General features: G+C 39.2%; 1 protein-coding gene across 1 annotated transcript in view; it reads left to right on the top strand.

Annotated features, from left to right (window-relative positions):
* Positions 1-17,732, top strand: part of LOC101167292 (Na(+)/H(+) exchange regulatory cofactor NHE-RF2) — a 31,892-nt gene that overhangs the window by 11,695 nt on the left and 2,465 nt on the right. The window contains exons 3-5 of the mRNA XM_011478281.3: positions 10,823-11,038; positions 17,205-17,358; positions 17,545-17,663. Coding sequence (XP_011476583.1) covers positions 10,823-11,038; positions 17,205-17,358; positions 17,545-17,663 — 489 coding nt within the window. The remainder of the gene's footprint in view (positions 1-10,822; positions 11,039-17,204; positions 17,359-17,544; positions 17,664-17,732) is intronic.

The raw sequence follows: 17,732 nt of genomic DNA, 5'->3' as shown, positions 1-17,732 counted from the left end.
TGCCTGTGACTTTTTCTTTATCCTATTTGCAAGATGACATGTGTTTTTGTTTTAATTGTTTGTTATCCATTTTAATTTGAATTTACCATGACTATTTGTTGTCCACTAGCATGCATTTATCCGTTTTAGAAAATGAGACAATTACTAATAGACATTCAAACAAAAAACTACGATATTTGAAGTTCTGTTGAGGTTTCTGTAGCTCAAGAACGAGGAAGCATTTGTTTGAACACAAACTCAAAACCAAGAGACTTTGTTCGTTAATGATAAGCTTTTTTGTTACCCAAATATCTGCATTCAATCAATAATCAAAAGACATGCAGCCTGGTTTTGAATGCCGTTTATCTGGACTCCACAGATCCAGGGATAAACCACAAACAGCTTTTAGAGGCAAACCTGTTATGTTGGAGCAGTCTTCCTTTTAGCAGAAGATCTATATGTCATCTTAGCTCAGAGCATGTTTACCCTTACCTAAACATTGCAACTGAGTGTTCAAATGCAGCACAGCTAGCATAATACTACCTCATTTATTCAAATATTCAAAAGCATCACGTGTTGTTCACAAAAAAACACAAGTATGCCTTTTTTTAATGAACTTTTCAGCAAATCTGGTCAGCTTTCAGAGATAAAATTCAAACAAATGTTTTTTTAGGCACAATTGTAAGTATTGTAAGAATTTATAAGATACTTTGTGAACTTGTCAAGATATTGTTTTTGCAGGATTCCTTTTTTTATGCCTTCTTATTGTATGACAATGGAGCAAACACAGCTGTCCAAAATTTGAAACTTAAGTTCAAGTCTTAATTCTATAACTTTCTGGATCCATCATGCTCAAATTCTTGGTTTGAGTTCATGTAATAACCTCAAAAAACCATTAAGCAAACATTTATAAGAGCTGTTGTGCATCTGTTTTGGCTCCTGCTTCGTCTTTCCATCTTTTGTTCTGGTACATCCATTTACTCTGCTTTTTTTCTTTCTACTTCAGCATTCCTTCCTCTGACCCGGCAGGTAGATGCACACATGCTGCAGAGGAGCATGGGACTTTGTTAACAGATCCCCACTTTAGCTCTGTCCTGGTAGAGCAGTACTCAAGCAGCTGTTTGTCTTATCACAAAGCTGTTATGCAATGCAGAACAACACACGTGGGAAAAAGTGCTGGTTTTTGGGATCTGTACCCAGACTTTGGTGTTCTATTAATTCTGCCATATTTTTTTGTACCTGGTACACCCTTCTCCTCTCTAAAGAGTTTTAAACCCTTTTTTTTTTCAAATCTCACTTTTCTTATATTTGTTTTTCTGCCTCTGTCCAGCTGTTTGTCAATTCCTCTCTGTGTCTTTCTCGCTCACTGTGAGATCTGAGTTTTTCCCTCCTTCAGATTGAGAAATAATGAAGCAGCTGCATGTAGGATCGAGACTTACCGTTTAGGTTCAAGGTCAGAAATCTTAAGATATCAATTTTCTAAATTTGATAAAGCTGTTTTGAACCATCTGCTTTTGGGTTCTGCACTTTTTGAAGACGGATAGTGTATCTAATAGGGTTGAAAATAAAGAAATTAGTCTTTACACACACATTATTTTATTTAATAACTATGACTCAATGTAAAACGACAGTGAAGCCCTAAATATGAATCCCAATGCTGAGACTATGAAAACCGCCTCTCTCAAGTAAAAGGTTCATCTATAAAAAGGGAAAGCCTATTTTATTAATTATTTATTATTAACTTTATTTTAAGTTTTTTTTTTTTTTTAAGTTATGGCCTAGGTATATATTTAGTAATCACACTGCTGAAGATCGGAAAATGGTCGTAATTTTAACATTAATGCTGTTTTTCAACTTTTTTTATATATTTTGCAGTTTCTCCATCATAAACTCAGTTGGAAAACAAGTCGTTTTTGTAGCCAGCCAGGGTGTTTTCCTGTCACAGTCCTGATTACGGCTGGGATAGGCTCCAGCACCCACATGAGCCTGTACAGGAAGACGGTAGCAAAGAAAAAAGATTATGTTAGTTTTCAGAGCTAAGTTTTTACATGCAGAACAACTTTGCTTTATTATGAATTGATTGAAGTTATAGTCAAATTTGCCAAATGATCGACTCATCTTTTATATTTGATACATTATAAGTCTTTTCTTTAGCTATTATTTACATTTTTGACATTTTATCTTTTATTTGCCTCATAAAGTAATAAAGTAAAAATCAAAGGGGTTCAGCAGACTTTTTCCTGTGTCTTCTTAGAAAATCAAGGGTAGGCATCAGAGGAACACACATGCTCTCATGCATGGTCAAGCAAACTTCATGGCATGGTGAGCCAATAGTGAGTGAGTGATCCTTGGCTGTGAAAGGGTTAACAGCGGTCACGATCTATCCATCACAGTAGGCCACCGTTTAATTATTCAGCCACCTGAGATCTGGTTTCATCACCTGTCAAAGCTCCTGGCAGCAGCTGCTTTCAGGAGAGGAAATGAAAACATTGCATGAGTGCAGACACACAAACTAACTTCAATGCTTTTTGTTTTATTTTGTTGTCCTTTTATTAAACTTTTTACTGATGGAGTTTTAAAACTACACATTGTTCTCTTGCAGGCAAACAGATTTACAGTTACGCAAATTACTGTTTGACTTTAGACACATCAGTCTGTTTACAGAAAGTCTGTAGAAGAAGGCAGAGACTCTGACCCACCTGAACACATAGAGGTTTCTGAGCTGCTCTTTGTTGACTTTAGTTTTGCAGTCAGTACCATCCTCTCTAAGGCTGGTATCTCACTTGACTGCGTTACCCATCCATCCATTTTCCAAACCGGCTCTAACCCTTTCAGGGTCACAGGGTTGCTGGAGCCTATTCCAGCTACTGTTGGGTACACCCTGAATAGGTAGCCAGTCTGTCGCAGGGCCACATGCTCACATTCACATCCAGGGACAATTTAGAATAACTAGTTAACCTATGCAGTATGTTTTTGGACTGTGGGAGGAAGCTGGAGTGCCAGGAAAAAAAACACAAAAATATCCCAGCTGGGATTCAACCCTTTGTGGCTGCGAAGCAAGACGGCTAACCACTACACTACTGTGCATCCCTACAATAAATTAGAAAAGACAACTTTATTACTATATATGCTGAGTTTGTTTTGTTAAAAATGTTACATTGACTCTCAGATTTGACCTTATTGTGCAAGACTAAGCGTCAAATTCTCCTTTTTTTTATCTCCAACTTGTCACAAACAACCCTTTACAAACCTATAATATGCTTTCACACTGGTCTAAAAGTTCATCCGACCTGTGACACAAGCCAAACAGGCACAGTTCGATTCAGATTGCGGACCTCCCGAACCAAAGGTCTTGTTGAGAAAACTAAGCCTGGTTCAGTTCAGTAAACGAAATGGTCTTCATAAAGCAAAGCAAACTAAGGTGATGAGGTGATTCAAATTCATGATTAGGAAGAAAAGAACAGTGCACAATGTGAATTCAATAAACTATTAAATAAGAAAAAGTCAGAAAATATCTAACTGGCAGTTTTGGTGAAAATGTTTATTAAATGATGGTCAGAGGACTACCAGGACTAACTGGTTTTTCTTCTTCAAGCTGTTTTACTTGTTTTCAATCCCAACCGAGCAGCTGTTGCAGCTGCATGACGTTTCAATTTGGTTTTTATTTGCCAAAGATGTCCTCTTTTCAGCATCACCTCAACACTTCATACTCCTGTGTTTCAGCCTTGTCATGTTTACTGATTACATAGATGTAAATGGATCAGTCCGTCTATCTGGACAAGAAGCTGATTTTTACAACCATCAAGGCTAACAAGCTGTTCGTCGATGACAAGACCAATAAAACATTTATTCCAGTTTTAGTAGCGCTAAAACAGTAGAAAAGTTCTCATCTGCTTCCCGTGTGTGCACATAGGAGAGGCTGCACCATATGTCTTGTACCAAAGCCACTGAGGATCCCCATGAATAACCCTCTTTTCCAGAAACCACTTGATTCCTTCCAAAAAATGCTCCATGGAGAACACACCGGCCTCCAGGATCTGAGTTTTTTTCCAGCTGCATTTCAGACAAAAGGAAACATCCTTAAAAACAACTTCTTAAGATAAAAAGATTATCAACTGACCTCTCCCTAATGTGGAAGCACAGCTCCCATTGCCTCTACACAGCTCACTTTTCACTCAACAGTTTTTATTTAAGAGCCAAATGTTAAACAAAGAGCCCTCATTGTTTCGTCTAGTTTCTACACCTGCTTCATTCTGTTCAGTTCCACATGTCCAACAACAGCAAAAAAAAAAGCAGTAATGACACTTAAAATCAAAACTGCAGTTTTTTGTAAATAATTTCAAATCTCCTTAAGGTAGCAGTTTATTCTGCAAATATCCTAAATTCTCTGCATTCATTAAAAGATCCACTCCAATGAAAGTGATGATTTTGGTGTTTTTAACGTGTTCGTGTTGCCATTTTTCTGATGATGGAGATGATGTAAAGATAGTTACGCTTAAAATTTATTTTCTGAGCATTTCTTCATTTAGATTATAGACAGGCTCTGTTCCAACAGTCCCGCACACAATTCAGAGGCAAATCTCTAATTTACCACTGCCATTCTGCAGAAACTATGTCCAAGAAAACCACGCAGGTTTGTTGATATTGGCTAAAAATGGCAGAATCGTAATTGAAAAACCACTGGGAACACTTTTAAAATAAATAAAAAGATGATTGGAGTGGGACTTTAAACATTTTATTCCAAAAGTGAAGGTATCTGGCCATCTGGGATGGATATTTCTGTTTAAAAACAAGTTTTACGTTAATACAAAGTAAAATAAGAGCTTTGGTTTGATTTTGAACATTTTTCTTCATCATATGTACACTAACAGTGAACAAAATAGAAGCAACACTTTCTTATGGAATAAGGTCACTGTGGTCAGAACATGCATAGATTTACAGCTGAAAATAAAATGTTTTGTTGTGGTGGAGAAACATTCCATATGTTTTGTTTTGTTTCTTCTCCTCTAAGTCTGATTTGTGGGTGAATTTTCCACATGAGCAAGCAAAAAATGAAGTTTTTGTTTTCATTGGTTTCCAGCTGTTCCTGCTACTTCTCCCCACATGTGGCTCTCAGTTTTTGTAAAAATAAAAAAAAGCAAAAAACAAAGCATCCTCTGCTGATAACTGAAAATGTTCCTGGTGACAAGTCATTTTGCTGACAGAAGGGGAAAACATTGCAACCCCCTTGATTTTTTTTTTTTTTGTCCCCCCACTTGTCAAAACTCTCCCCTGGAGCCCCATGGAGTTTTCAACACATGGTTCAAACAAACAAGGCGGTTGGGTTTCATTCCAGCCCATACTGTTTTTGAGCATTTGTGTGGTAACTTCAGGACCTCAGAGTCTGTTTGATTGACACTACCATAGTTTCAGATGTGGAGTCTGTATGGTCACCGACAGCAGATGCTTTAGTGCCAAAAAAACAAAAAACAAAAACATAATAGAGTAAATGTGCACTAAACGCATTCTCAGTCAAGCAGGCAGAGTTTATGCCCTGGGGGGTGATTAGTAGAGAGTAGACAGGCATTGAAAGGCATTCGGAGGTTAGGCTGGCAGACACTTGCGTCTCCCCTGCATAATGACTGCCAGCTGTGTTGCTCTCTGTGTTTATGTTAAAGCTTTTCTACTGCAGACTTTTCTGCACAAGCATCACTTACTGGAAGCTTGTCACCTCAATTTGTCTTTGTACTCTAACTTTATTTATCAATTGATCAACCAGTTACAAGGTCTTTTTTTTTAAACCCAAATCTTTTTCTTCAGATCCAATTTTCTAATCCACCTCCACACACCCTCCCAGTTCTTGCCTGTCAGTTTCTGCGCTCCTTTGCTTATTCCCACAGTGACACAGAGCCAAAAATACAGATTTTAAATCTCTTCTGCCCCCCTGGAAGATCTACCATTGCTGCCAAAACCAGGAGTTTCTTCTCTCCAGCATTGAAAGGCTGATCTGCAGTGTTTTGAGGATGATTAGTCTGATTATTTGCTGTTTGTCTCCAATGTGTTAAGAATATGCTCAAATCACTGTTTAATGAACAAGTTTGATTCCTTTAAGACCCACTCTAATGAAAGATGTGTTTTTTGTGTTTGTAACATGTTCTTGTGTCATTTTTGTGATGGAGGACACATATAAAAAAGATTAAGCTTAAAATAACATTTCTAAGCATTTTTTAATTCAATTTCTTGTGAATCGGGACCAGACAATTAATGCTGTTTGAAAAAGGTTGGGTTTGTGATGTAGACGCTAAAGTGGGTGGGCCACAACCTCCCTCCTCTGCTCCATTCTGATCCATCCACTTGCTGACAAATAGATTAGTGTACGTCTTCATTTTCCACGTCTGAGCTGGCATCTGGAACATAACTGTACAGCTGGATAGCTGCAATATTGCTCGCCATTTTGTTGCACCGGTAATGTTAGGTGGGGATTTTGAGGGGCTGGAAGCTAACAGGAGAGCGTGTAAACAGATGGATGACGGGCTTACTCTGCGCCAGACGTCCCGCCCACAACTTGGAGGCAAATTTGTAATGAACTCCTGCTGCTCTGCATAAACTATGTCCTAAAAAATAATAAACAAACATCTTTACAATACATCAGGAGAGGATTGGAGTTGGACCTTGAATAAAATGTGCTTTCTTTTTAACCTCTTTGAAATGAAGAATTGTTAGAAGAGGATTCACAGGACTGAAACTCGGCTGTGCAATTGCAAGAGCTGTGATAAAAGTTCAAATTGATGATAGTCATCAACCATCACATTGCCTTTGTCTTTACTTTTTTGTCTCTCCTTGACAGTGGGATTTTCAGCAGGCACAAGCCAGACCCTGCTTTAAGCACAACATATGCTGCAGAAATTATTCTTACATAACATGACTGGATATTGGCGCATCGTCCTATTTGCTTGGCATGTTGCATGTCACTTAATGCATTCTCTACCTGTCTGTGATGATATCAGACAAGGCTGCTGCACAGTTCTTTGGGGCTGTGTGGGTGGTGAGTCACTGTTATCACACAAGGCTCAATTATGCAGGTTTTATAAATGTCTGTCAGGCTGGAAAATCTATTGAAATAGCAATTTAATGAAAATACCACTGATAAAAGAAGTACCGGCTGTGGACCAAATCTTGTTTTGAGATCTTTTTTTTTCTTCTTCTTTTTTTTTAAATGAGTTGTTTCAGTTTTGCGGTTTATAGACAGCTAAAGTCATGGCGCATCACAACAATTTGAAAAAAATTAGCTAGGGTAACATCTGACATCAGAGATAACAGTATTTCCTTGTTAAATATATTCCTACATGTGTTACAGTCATACTTCTTTTTTTATGCTTTTTGATTTAAGCTGATCTAAAGTCATAAAACCTCAGAGATTCACTTACCCTCATTATACTGGAACACATTGTACTGGCCAACAGCACCACTGCGATGAGCTGTCGGGTCAAATTCATTCAGAACCTTTTATCTTGTGTATTGAACATGTCACAAGAACAGACTTTAGTTTTGTTTGTTTTTTAAATATTAGAAACATTTCAACCCAAAAGGGATGTTGAAACATAGATTCTAGCATTTTTTTCTTCCAGATGTCTGTTTCCTTTGTCATTTAAACAAGAGGTCCACATAAATCTCCTATTCCTCTCCTGTAGATCCAGCTGCCAGATTGGGTTAAAAATGCTGAAAATGTGTGAGCTGCACGGTGGGGCAGTGGTTAGCGCTCTTGCCTCACAGCAAGAAGGCCCCCGTTTCAAGTCCCGGCTGGGGGACCTGAACTAGAACATCAATGGGGGACCTTTCTGTGTGGAGTTTGCATGTTCTCCCCATGCATGCGTGGGTTTTCTCTGGGGACTCTGGCTTCATCCCAACGTCCAAAAACATGCTTCATAGGTTAATTGGTTACTCTAAATTGTCCCTAGCTGTGAATGTGAGAGTGCGTGGGTGTGTGATTGTGGACACTCTACCCTGCAACTTCGCCCACAAGTGGCCGGGATGGGCTCCGGCAGCCCCGTGACCCCGAAAGGGAATAAACAGAAGATGAATGAATGCTGTGAAACTATCTCCAACCTTAAAGTTTAGAGTGAAATATTTCTTATTGGCTTTAATCTTGACATGTATTCAATGATTTTTTAACTCTACGACTATATAGAGTGGGGTAAAAAAAAGTATTTAGTTAGCCAGCAATGTGCAAGTTCACTTACTAAAGAAGATGAGAGAGACCTGTAATTTTCATCATAGGTATACTTAGACTATGAGAGACAAAATGAGAAAAAAAAAATCCAGAACACCACGTTGTCTGATTTTAAAAGTATTTATTTTTAAATTATGGTGGAAAATAAGTTTTTGGTCAATAACAAAAGTTTAACTCAATAGTCGATACTAGGGCTGTGACGATAACCGCATCACCGCGGTGATGACCTCATCACCGCATCACCGCACTTTTTTTACGCACTTTTTTTTTTTTTACGTTTTGCATATGGTGCGTGTTTGGAACTATAATAAACACATTCATCTTTGCTGATAATTTCCTTTTTCTGCTAGTCCTGTGTTCGGACTTTCTTTCAGACTGTTGTCTCCTTTTCTCCCACCGCGCATGCTCTCAGTGTCTGCCTTCGCGCTGCACGTGGCACGCGGCTCCCTTTACACAAACAGGCGCGCGCTTTCAGAAGCACACATCCTTATTCTACAACAGAAGTTTCCGTCTCGTGAGAAAATACGACAAATTTACTGCTTTCTAATTATTAATTTCCATTGTATTCATTTCCATTACAAGCTGCGTGCGTTCCTAAGTGCGCGACACGGCCGCCCACCGGAGGATTTTGTGTTGGAGGGGGGGGGGGGGGTCTTACTGTCCTCCTTCAATCCGTAACACCAAACATGAACGCGCGCTGTTAGATTTCCATGAAAATCACTACATGTTTTGTTTGGGAACTATTTTTTGCAGCGTAACGTTACGTTACGTGTCTGTATAAACAAAGGCGGAGCCTCCTGCCCCGTGTTCTTCATGGGTGTCAGGCTTCACTGCTACCGGAAAGGTGACAGTGTCTGCAGTCTGTTTATTACTGGGCAATAAATAATATTCTGAGAAAATGTCTGTACCAGAGAGCACAGGTGAAACTTGCGTGCAGCTCCAGAGCGGTCCGCTGCAGAAGAATCAACACGCACCCCTAACACACGTGTGCGCACCTTCCTCCTATGTCACGCTCCGCGCTCACACACACAGTCAATCTACAACACCTATAGTTAGTTCACAAGTTAGATATGTAGTTGTTAGTTGTTGTCATTTTTAACAAAGAATAGTACGTTGTAACTGTATTTATTTCCGATGCGGCCGCCGGGGGATTTTGTGTTTTTTTTTTTTTTTGGGGGGGGGGGGGGGGGGGGGCGGTTAACCGCGACACCGCGCCCCCTGGTGGTTCATCACCGCGGTGATGAAAAATTCGACACCGTCACAGCTGTAGTCGATACTGTTATATCCTTTAGTTGGCAATGACAGCATTCAAATGTTTTCTGTAAGTATTCAATGGTTTTTCACTCTAAATCGTACGATACACGGCCCCATTCATTCTTTCCTTTACATGGATCAGTCGTCCTGTTCCCTTTGCTGAAAATCAGCCTCAAAGCATGATGCTTCCACCCCCGTGCTTTAGAGTAGGTATGGTATTCTTTGGATACAACTCTGTATTCTTTCTGCTCCAAACACGATGAGTAATTTGTTCCATTTTGGCTTAATCTGACCACAGGACATTCTCCTAATCATCCAAATGCTCTCTAGCAAACTTTAGACGGGCCTGCACATGTACTGGCTTTAGCAAGGGGACACGTCTGGCACTGCAGGATTTGAGTCTGTAGAGTGTTACTGATGGTAGTCTTTTTGTTACTTTGGTCCCAGCTCTCTGCAGGTCATTCACTAAGTCCCCCTGTGAGGTTCTGGGATTTAAGTTCACCATTTTTGTGATCATTTTGACCCCACAGGGTGAGATCTTGTGGGAACCCCTAGATGGAGGGAGATTATCAGTGGTCTTGTGTGTCTTCCATTTCCTAAAAATTACTCTCACAGTTGATTTCTTCACACCAAGCTGCTTACCTATTGCAGATTCAGTCCTCCCAGCCTGGTGCAGGTCAACAATTTGGTTTCTGGAGTCCTTAGACAGCTCTTTGTTCTTGGCCATAGTGGAGTTTGGAGTGTGACTGTTTAAAGCTGTGAACAGGTGTCTTTTATATAGATAATGAGTTCAAACATGTGCCATTAATACAGATATGGAGGATCCTCTTACAGAAGAAGTTACAGGTCTGTGAGAGCCAGAAATCTACTTGTTTGTTGGTGATCAAATACTTATTTTCTACAATCTTTCTACAAATAGATTCTTTAAAAATCAGACTTTCGGCATGTAATTTTATGGATTTTTTTTGTCTTTTTATCCCTCACTTCTTTAAGTGAGAGAACTTGCACAATTGGAGGCTGACTAAATACTATTTTGCCCCAGTGTAAACCCTGTAATTTAATATTTCTGTGTTATAAATGTTTGTATAGATGCAGTGTACATTTGTTTTAATAAAACATTATTTTTTGCATTCACATTTAATTTTGAGTTATTGCTCTTGCCGAAAGTGTTAATTATTCAGTAAAGTGTGACTTAACTTAATACAATTACAAATAAAAGTCTTAAATTTATATTTTATTGCCAGAAAACAAAAAATGTAAATGAAGCACAAGCAAAAAAAATCAAGTTGGGTAATACAGTTTGTAGAAAAGATTATTTGTTTGTTTATTTGTCATTTTTATGGAAAAACTAAACAAGAACACTTTCTGGTCCTGACGCAGGAGGCAGACACTCACTCCGAGGCCCAGGTCCAGTCTCTTCCCCACACTGACCCATCCAAGCTCAATCCGCGTCTGTGCCACCTCGTCCGATCTGAAACCGGTTATGGCTTCAACCTCCACAGTGATCGCTCCCGGCCCGGCCAATACATCCGCTCCTTGGATCCTGGATCGCCTGCCGATCGTGCCGGGCTTCGACCACAAGACAGGCTTATTGAGGTAGGAATGTGGAACCTAAATGATCAGTAAGACAGTTATTTGATTTTAACCCCCAAGACTAATGTGGTCTCTTGAATCTAATCTGGTTTAATGTGACCCGACACTGCTAGTAATTAACCTGTTTTAGATTCATAAGTTAGATTTTTGTGTGAAATGCAAAAAAAAATTAACTCACTTATTCAGCTTTCAGGAAGTTTTTTTCTCATTATGGTTTTCTTTCTGAAATCCAAATAAAAGTAAGTTGAAAAAAATAGGTTTTACTCCCAAAAAAAGTGGAGGTAAACACTCTTCTTCAGTTATTGACACATGAAAACAATTCCTAACTCTACAACAAGTCAGTAGACTGGACATTGACAGCTTTTTGATTGAGTAGGATTGGGAAGTTTAGAAAATGTTAAAAAGTTTTTGCTGTGGTTTCAGCTCTACTGTATCCGCGATGAGTTATACTGGATTGAACTGCCTTTTATAAATACTAATTGATGTTTCTTCAAGTGGAAAATTTGAGCTTGAGTGTTCAGTGACCTTTTTCACTTGATAAACAAATACATAAAACCCTACGTTCACAATTATTACTAGCAGTTTTCATTTGAGGAAATGCACGCATTTGTCACCCTTCATTCCCAAGACCTTTGACATTGCCGGCTGTGCACCCGGGTCCCGGCCACTCAGCAGGGCTGAGAAAACTGGAGACTGATGAGCAAAATGTTATCAGAGACATATGACATTAAAATGACCAGAGAGAATAATGTACTCTCTACTGAATCCATTTTTAGAACAGGACTGAGTTACTGATGGTTGTTCTTTGAGATTTTACTGAAACATTAGAACAAGCAAAAACACTGAAGCGGAATGATAAAACAGGTATACCTGGGTAAAAGGCTTGAATCTGGTTTTCAGAATTGTTTTGGGTTAAAGTTATAGTCGATGGTGGATATAGTGGATAGTGGATACTAATGTCGTGTTTCCACTGAGCAGTACGGTCCAGTCCAGTCCAGTATGGTATTTGGAGCGTTTGCATGGTAAAATGCACCCATTAAGCTAGACTGAACCGTACCATTTTTGGGCCCTTGTTGGTTGTAGGTCCATAGAAGAATGAAACGGAATGGTTAAGAAGAAGCTACCTTTAAAACCCAATGATTCTCTGAAGGTCATTAAAACAAAAGAAAGCGTTAAGAAAGTGGTTGTATTTCTCTTTGCCGCCCACAATCTGCTCTCTAACAACATTAAATGCTTTTTATATGCGAAGTACCAAAAGCCAAGCCAAAAAAAAAGAGCTGCTAGATGACCTTCATTGTTGTTGTTGTTGTTAGTTTCCCCCTGCATACGACGTGACGGTCCAACTTTGAGTGGAATCGCTGACCTGAATTGCTTGGACCATTCCGAACTGGACCGGACCACTCAGTGGAAACAAGGCTATCTGTAGTGAACTAACCTAGACCCAGTTTTATGCATTTTTAAATATGTCTGATACAGAAACTATAGGCTTGATTTAGGAACCCAAACCTATAAACCCCTGAAAATAATGACTGGTGCAGTTCCTCAAATGACTACTGAATGCTGGTTTCAGATGAGACTCATTTCCCATTGACTCCCAGGTTAAACTGTTCAACTTCATACCAAACTTTAATAATGTACAGTACTGTGATAGAACTGTATCAATATTTAGAACTCTATCTTCTATTTTTGACAACTTTGAAAGAGGAGGGAAGATTAAATGGTTGTGGTAAATGGCGTATACTTATATAGCGCTTTCTACCCTCTTTTGAAGGCCCAAAGCGCTTTACAGTCACAGTCCCATTCACCCATGCACACACACATTCACACACTGATGGCGGCTCTGCTGCCGAACACTGGCGCCAGCCTCCCACCATAGGCAAGGTGGGGTTCAGTGTCTTGCCCAAGGACACTTTGACTCATGGGCGTGCAAGGCGGGAATCGAACTTGCAATATTATGATCATGGGTCGACCGCCCTACCGTTGCACCACGGCCGCCAGTGGTTAAATATAATTCAATTCAGTTTTATTCACATAGCCCAATATTACACCACAGTAGTCATAAGGAGCTTCTCACCGGTAATTGTTCAAAACGCAAAATCAGTCATAAAATACAATGGCTGATTCTTAAACTAAACTAGACCCTTCTTCTTGGAGGGACTAAATAAGCAGGTTAAATCATTTGAGAGCTCAGATTTATGCATGCGGAGATATCTTTATTGATGGCAGGCGAGTTGACTCAACAAAACTTTAAGTTTATTGTGTGTCTTCTAATCAGCCGTTAATGGAACCATAATGAGATGGGTGGAGTAAACTCAAGTCAATGTGCCCAGCCCAATTTGGGTTTGATTTATGCTGTGTGTATTCAGTATGGCTATAACTGGACTTGACAGTCATTCCCTCAATCTTCTTGTTTTAGTGTTGGCCAACAACTAAAGTTGGCTTTAAATAATAGACCTGTTGAGCCACTTGTCCATTACATGGTTTCACTCTAAGAGCCACAGCAACGTTTGGTTTTAGATGAATGTTGATTACTGTCAAAATATCTTAAAAGTATCAGAAAATTATGATGACACTTTTCTTTTAATTTTTTCAATGCGTCTCATCACAACAATAGAAGAAACTGAGGTAGATAAGCAGGTCTCATTTTTTCAGCTTTGCAGTAAAGCGGTGAATTAAAAAAATCTATTTTAAAGTCATTATATGTAAGAAGAGTCCAGGGGTCTCGATTTTTTTTTTTCCTTGGTTGTCATTCCACAGACAATAAACAGCAGACACATTTCTAACACATTTCACTTTCTGGCCAATCAGTGGCCTAGAGTTTGGTAGCCCTACAATCCAGCTCTAGTCAGCATGGTTGGAACCACAGCCTTAAACATTCCAGAAAAATTACACCAGAGCACAAAACGGCACAAAATACCGTAATTCATACCATGAGTCGGAGCTTCGCAAAGTTGGAAAAGTTTATGAATACGTATATGATAGTTGCACACAGATCGCTGCAGTGCTTTCACTAAAATGTTACAACTTCCTTGTACATACATTCAGCTCAAGTTTTACTGTAAAATGCAGTCTATTGGGGTTTTATATGGGCCTCCTTGGATAAATGTTTTTATTTAGAGAATAGAATTTTTAACGTGCATGTCTAGCACTGAATTCTGCCTGAAATCTCTCTGTACTTTTGTATCTTCTATGTTTGAGCTTTTTGGCTAATAAGTGTGTGCACTAATGTACATTTTTTAACCAATAGTCTAACTATACTTTTGCAGTGGTTCATTATTTATACCTGGAGTGGGAACGTTAATTTTGACTTATTCGCAATAACAGTGTTCTGAAAGCTAGGTCACTTGGTTGGGCTCACCTATTGGTAACCCCCCCCCCCCCCCCCACACACACACACACACACACACACATACACACACACCCCTAAAAATACATGTCCTTAAATATAAGAAAATGTGTTTTAACAAAAATAACCCATAATTGTCATTAATAATGAATAAGGCAATAAACTCCATAAAGCCTCAGAAACCAGAATGTTTTCAAGTTTATTGCTTAGCGTGTTCTTGAATGCACATCACATGCACGGTGTGAACGTAGCATTAGTTTTGGTCAATACATGCTCTGCACCAAATTGTTAAGATGCTTTGTCTCAATGGGCAAAACCATGCTGTTTTCTTATGTTTTTAACAATGATTACAGTTGCATCTATCATGCATCATGCATGTATCAAGCATCCATCATGACATCGCTTGTGTTTCTGTCAGCAGCTTGTTTGAAAAGGGTAAACACCCATGACATGGCTCTATGTCCCACCATCTTTTCCCCTTCCTACGCCCTATTGCACCTGAGGTGTATCAGCAGCAAGAGTTGTTAAGGCCATAATGAGAGCTCAGCTTTCTGCTGATGGTTGGCAGAATCCCTGACAGCAGTGAACGCTTCATCAGTCGCTGCATTCAACAGAGCAACCATTTAAACTTTCACGACGAACACAAACATGCACTAATCTGACCTGCTGAGCAGGAGAAATGTCAGGAAAACCTTCGTGACTGCCTCAAATAGAGATCCACTTCATCCAAACAGTCTCAAACCTGCCAAAACACAGGTGGAAGTTGTGACCAGGTCTGAATGTCAGTTGGTATAAGATCAGGTGGAGGTGCGCCGTACCGGCTGGAAGATCATCTGTGTGGCCGCTCTTTGCTGCTTTAACACTCATACAAAGGCAGCTGCAGGCTGATGCCGCCAAAACGGTGAACCAGGCAGCACTTTATCTCATCATTTTAGCATCTCTGTGGTTTTTAGTATCTTATCATCGCTACAAATTGTAATTTATGTCCCTCTCTTTACTTTCACTTTATCCACTAATTCTCTCACTTCCCTAAACAACGTGAGAGAAACAAGAATTAATAGCAAATCCATTCACATTTTAGTTCCATAAAGTTCAGCCCACTGTTGTTTTCTCACATCAAAATAATTTGGTATGGAACATTATTAGAACATTCTTCTACACTGTGTGTTTCCACACATTGGACTGGATCCTTTTTCCTGTCATCACATGTGTGTTGTCCGCTGTGATGCACTTGGTCATTTTCACGTTACAGTAAAATAAACCTAAAGTGCCTCAATCCAAACTGTATTTCCAATATCAATTATAATCACTTATTTAATTTTGAAGTGATTTTATTATGGTATAGTTTGATTTGACTTAATTAACAACTTGCATCAGACAGATCAATCTGGTTGGATAAATCAATTCATCAATTGACCTTTACACCCCTAATATACATTTACTGTTATTTAAAAGATTTACGTAATTTGTTATAGTACTAGCAGATACAAAAATCTACTTTCACGCCTGGTTGTCACCAAATACTGATAAGTTTCCTGCGTCATATTCACAGATGGAGTTGAAATAAGTTGAAAAAGATTGATCCATGCATCAAACATCACACAGTAACTTCAAATGCTTTAAATCTACATGACGTGCACTCCACACACAACACAAAGAGGTTCCCTGGGGACCCCTCCCGTGAGAAATGAGCTTCTGCACAGTTCCTACAGCGTGTATTAATTAGACAGAGAACAGTATTGGCTTGTTTGGGTTGAATTGTTAAGGAAGTCTGTGAAATATGACACAACACCTGCTGCTTGGTACAATGAAAAGATGTTTCCTCTGCCTGGATTAATCTGTCTGAGCCTCTGCCCTGTTCTGTCTTGATTTCTGAGATAAAGCAGATGCACTCAAGCACTTCCCATTTTCCATCTGTTCTGTAGGAGTTCTCATTATTCCATTGCTTTTGCCACAATGTTGTCTTTCATTCTCTCTTTGTCGTTTCCCTTCATTTCTCCTTTCCCTCATAATCTGTCTCATACCAGATACATTCAGTCCGCTTGTCTCATTTTACTATCCAAATACACTTTTTCTATTTGTACATACAACACAGACAATTTTCAAACAAATTCCCTCTCTGCACATTGACACCTGAGACCTGTACTATAGCTGGAGCCCAGGAGCGCTATCAATAATTAAATGTGTTTCAACACCGGCTTGGCGTGTTGTGTCCTACCAAGCAAGGTCTAGACTTGGTGGAAAAATAACATCTAAAAGAATTCAAAAGGTGTAACCTTGTCTGAGCACAGATCAAGACTAAAACTACGGCAGGATTCCAATAAATGCGGCAGAAAATATCCAAAAAAAACTCAAATGTAGCTGCTGCAGAATGTTTTTCTTATCTGTTAATATTAAAAAAAAAACTTTAAAGTTTTGCTTTTTCTCTGTTATGGTTTTATAAGTTTCCCATTAATTTAATTTAGGGATTTTAACAAGTTTGAGAAAAGCCCTTAAGGTGATGACATGACCTAAAAACACGTGGGCGACTGCAAAATTATTTGTGTGTTGTGGCTCCCTCTGCAGGATGGATGCAGGAACAACCGCAAAATTTATTTCAAATGAGAATCAGAATTGTTGATTAATATTAGTATTGAGTTCAATTTTATGAGCAAAATTTCTCCAACTCTTATGCCCCTGTTATGCCGTAAGACCAACTGATTGTTTTTATGAGTTTTATAGCCACATAACTCACTTGAGGAACATTGACAAAGAACTATCCAGTGTTTTGGAGAGGTTGTTTTTTGACTTAGATTTTAAAAAATGTTGTTTTTTCTTCATCAGGTTAATGGTGTTAACATCGAGGGCATGCGTCACGCGGAGGTCGTGGCTTTCATAAAGAAAGGAGGAGATCAAACCTGGTTGTTGGTGGTGGATCCAGACACAGATGAACACTTTAAGAGGATGGGAGTGGTTCCAACACTAAGTCACGTCAAAGGTGGGACACATTTAAACATGGACGTGTGCTATAAATTAAAGTAAGCTATGTTTTTTTGGCTACAGAGACAACCACCCCTGCTGACCTTTAGTTCTTGATTCCATCATTTGGTTCCAAAGACTGCAACATCAAGTTGAGACGATACGTCTTGATGTGAGCTTCACTCCGAACCTTTTGCTTCTACAGATTACGATGGTCCATCCATACCCAACGGACCATCTAACGCTCAAATTAACGGCAGCTCCACCACACAGTCCATAAGGTCCACGCGCTCTGACCTTAGCAGCCAGGGCAACAGCACACAGGTGAGCATGAAATGATGTGATCGTCTCTGAAGTCTTTGACATAAAAATGCAATCTGTTATGTCATTTTT

The sequence above is a fragment of the Oryzias latipes genome, chromosome 8 (genome assembly GCF_002234675.1).
Source record: "Oryzias latipes chromosome 8, ASM223467v1".
Classification (NCBI taxonomy): domain Eukaryota; kingdom Metazoa; phylum Chordata; class Actinopteri; order Beloniformes; family Adrianichthyidae; genus Oryzias; species Oryzias latipes.
The sequence above is the reverse complement of the archived record's forward strand: the minus strand, read 5'-3'. Positions and strand labels throughout refer to the sequence as shown.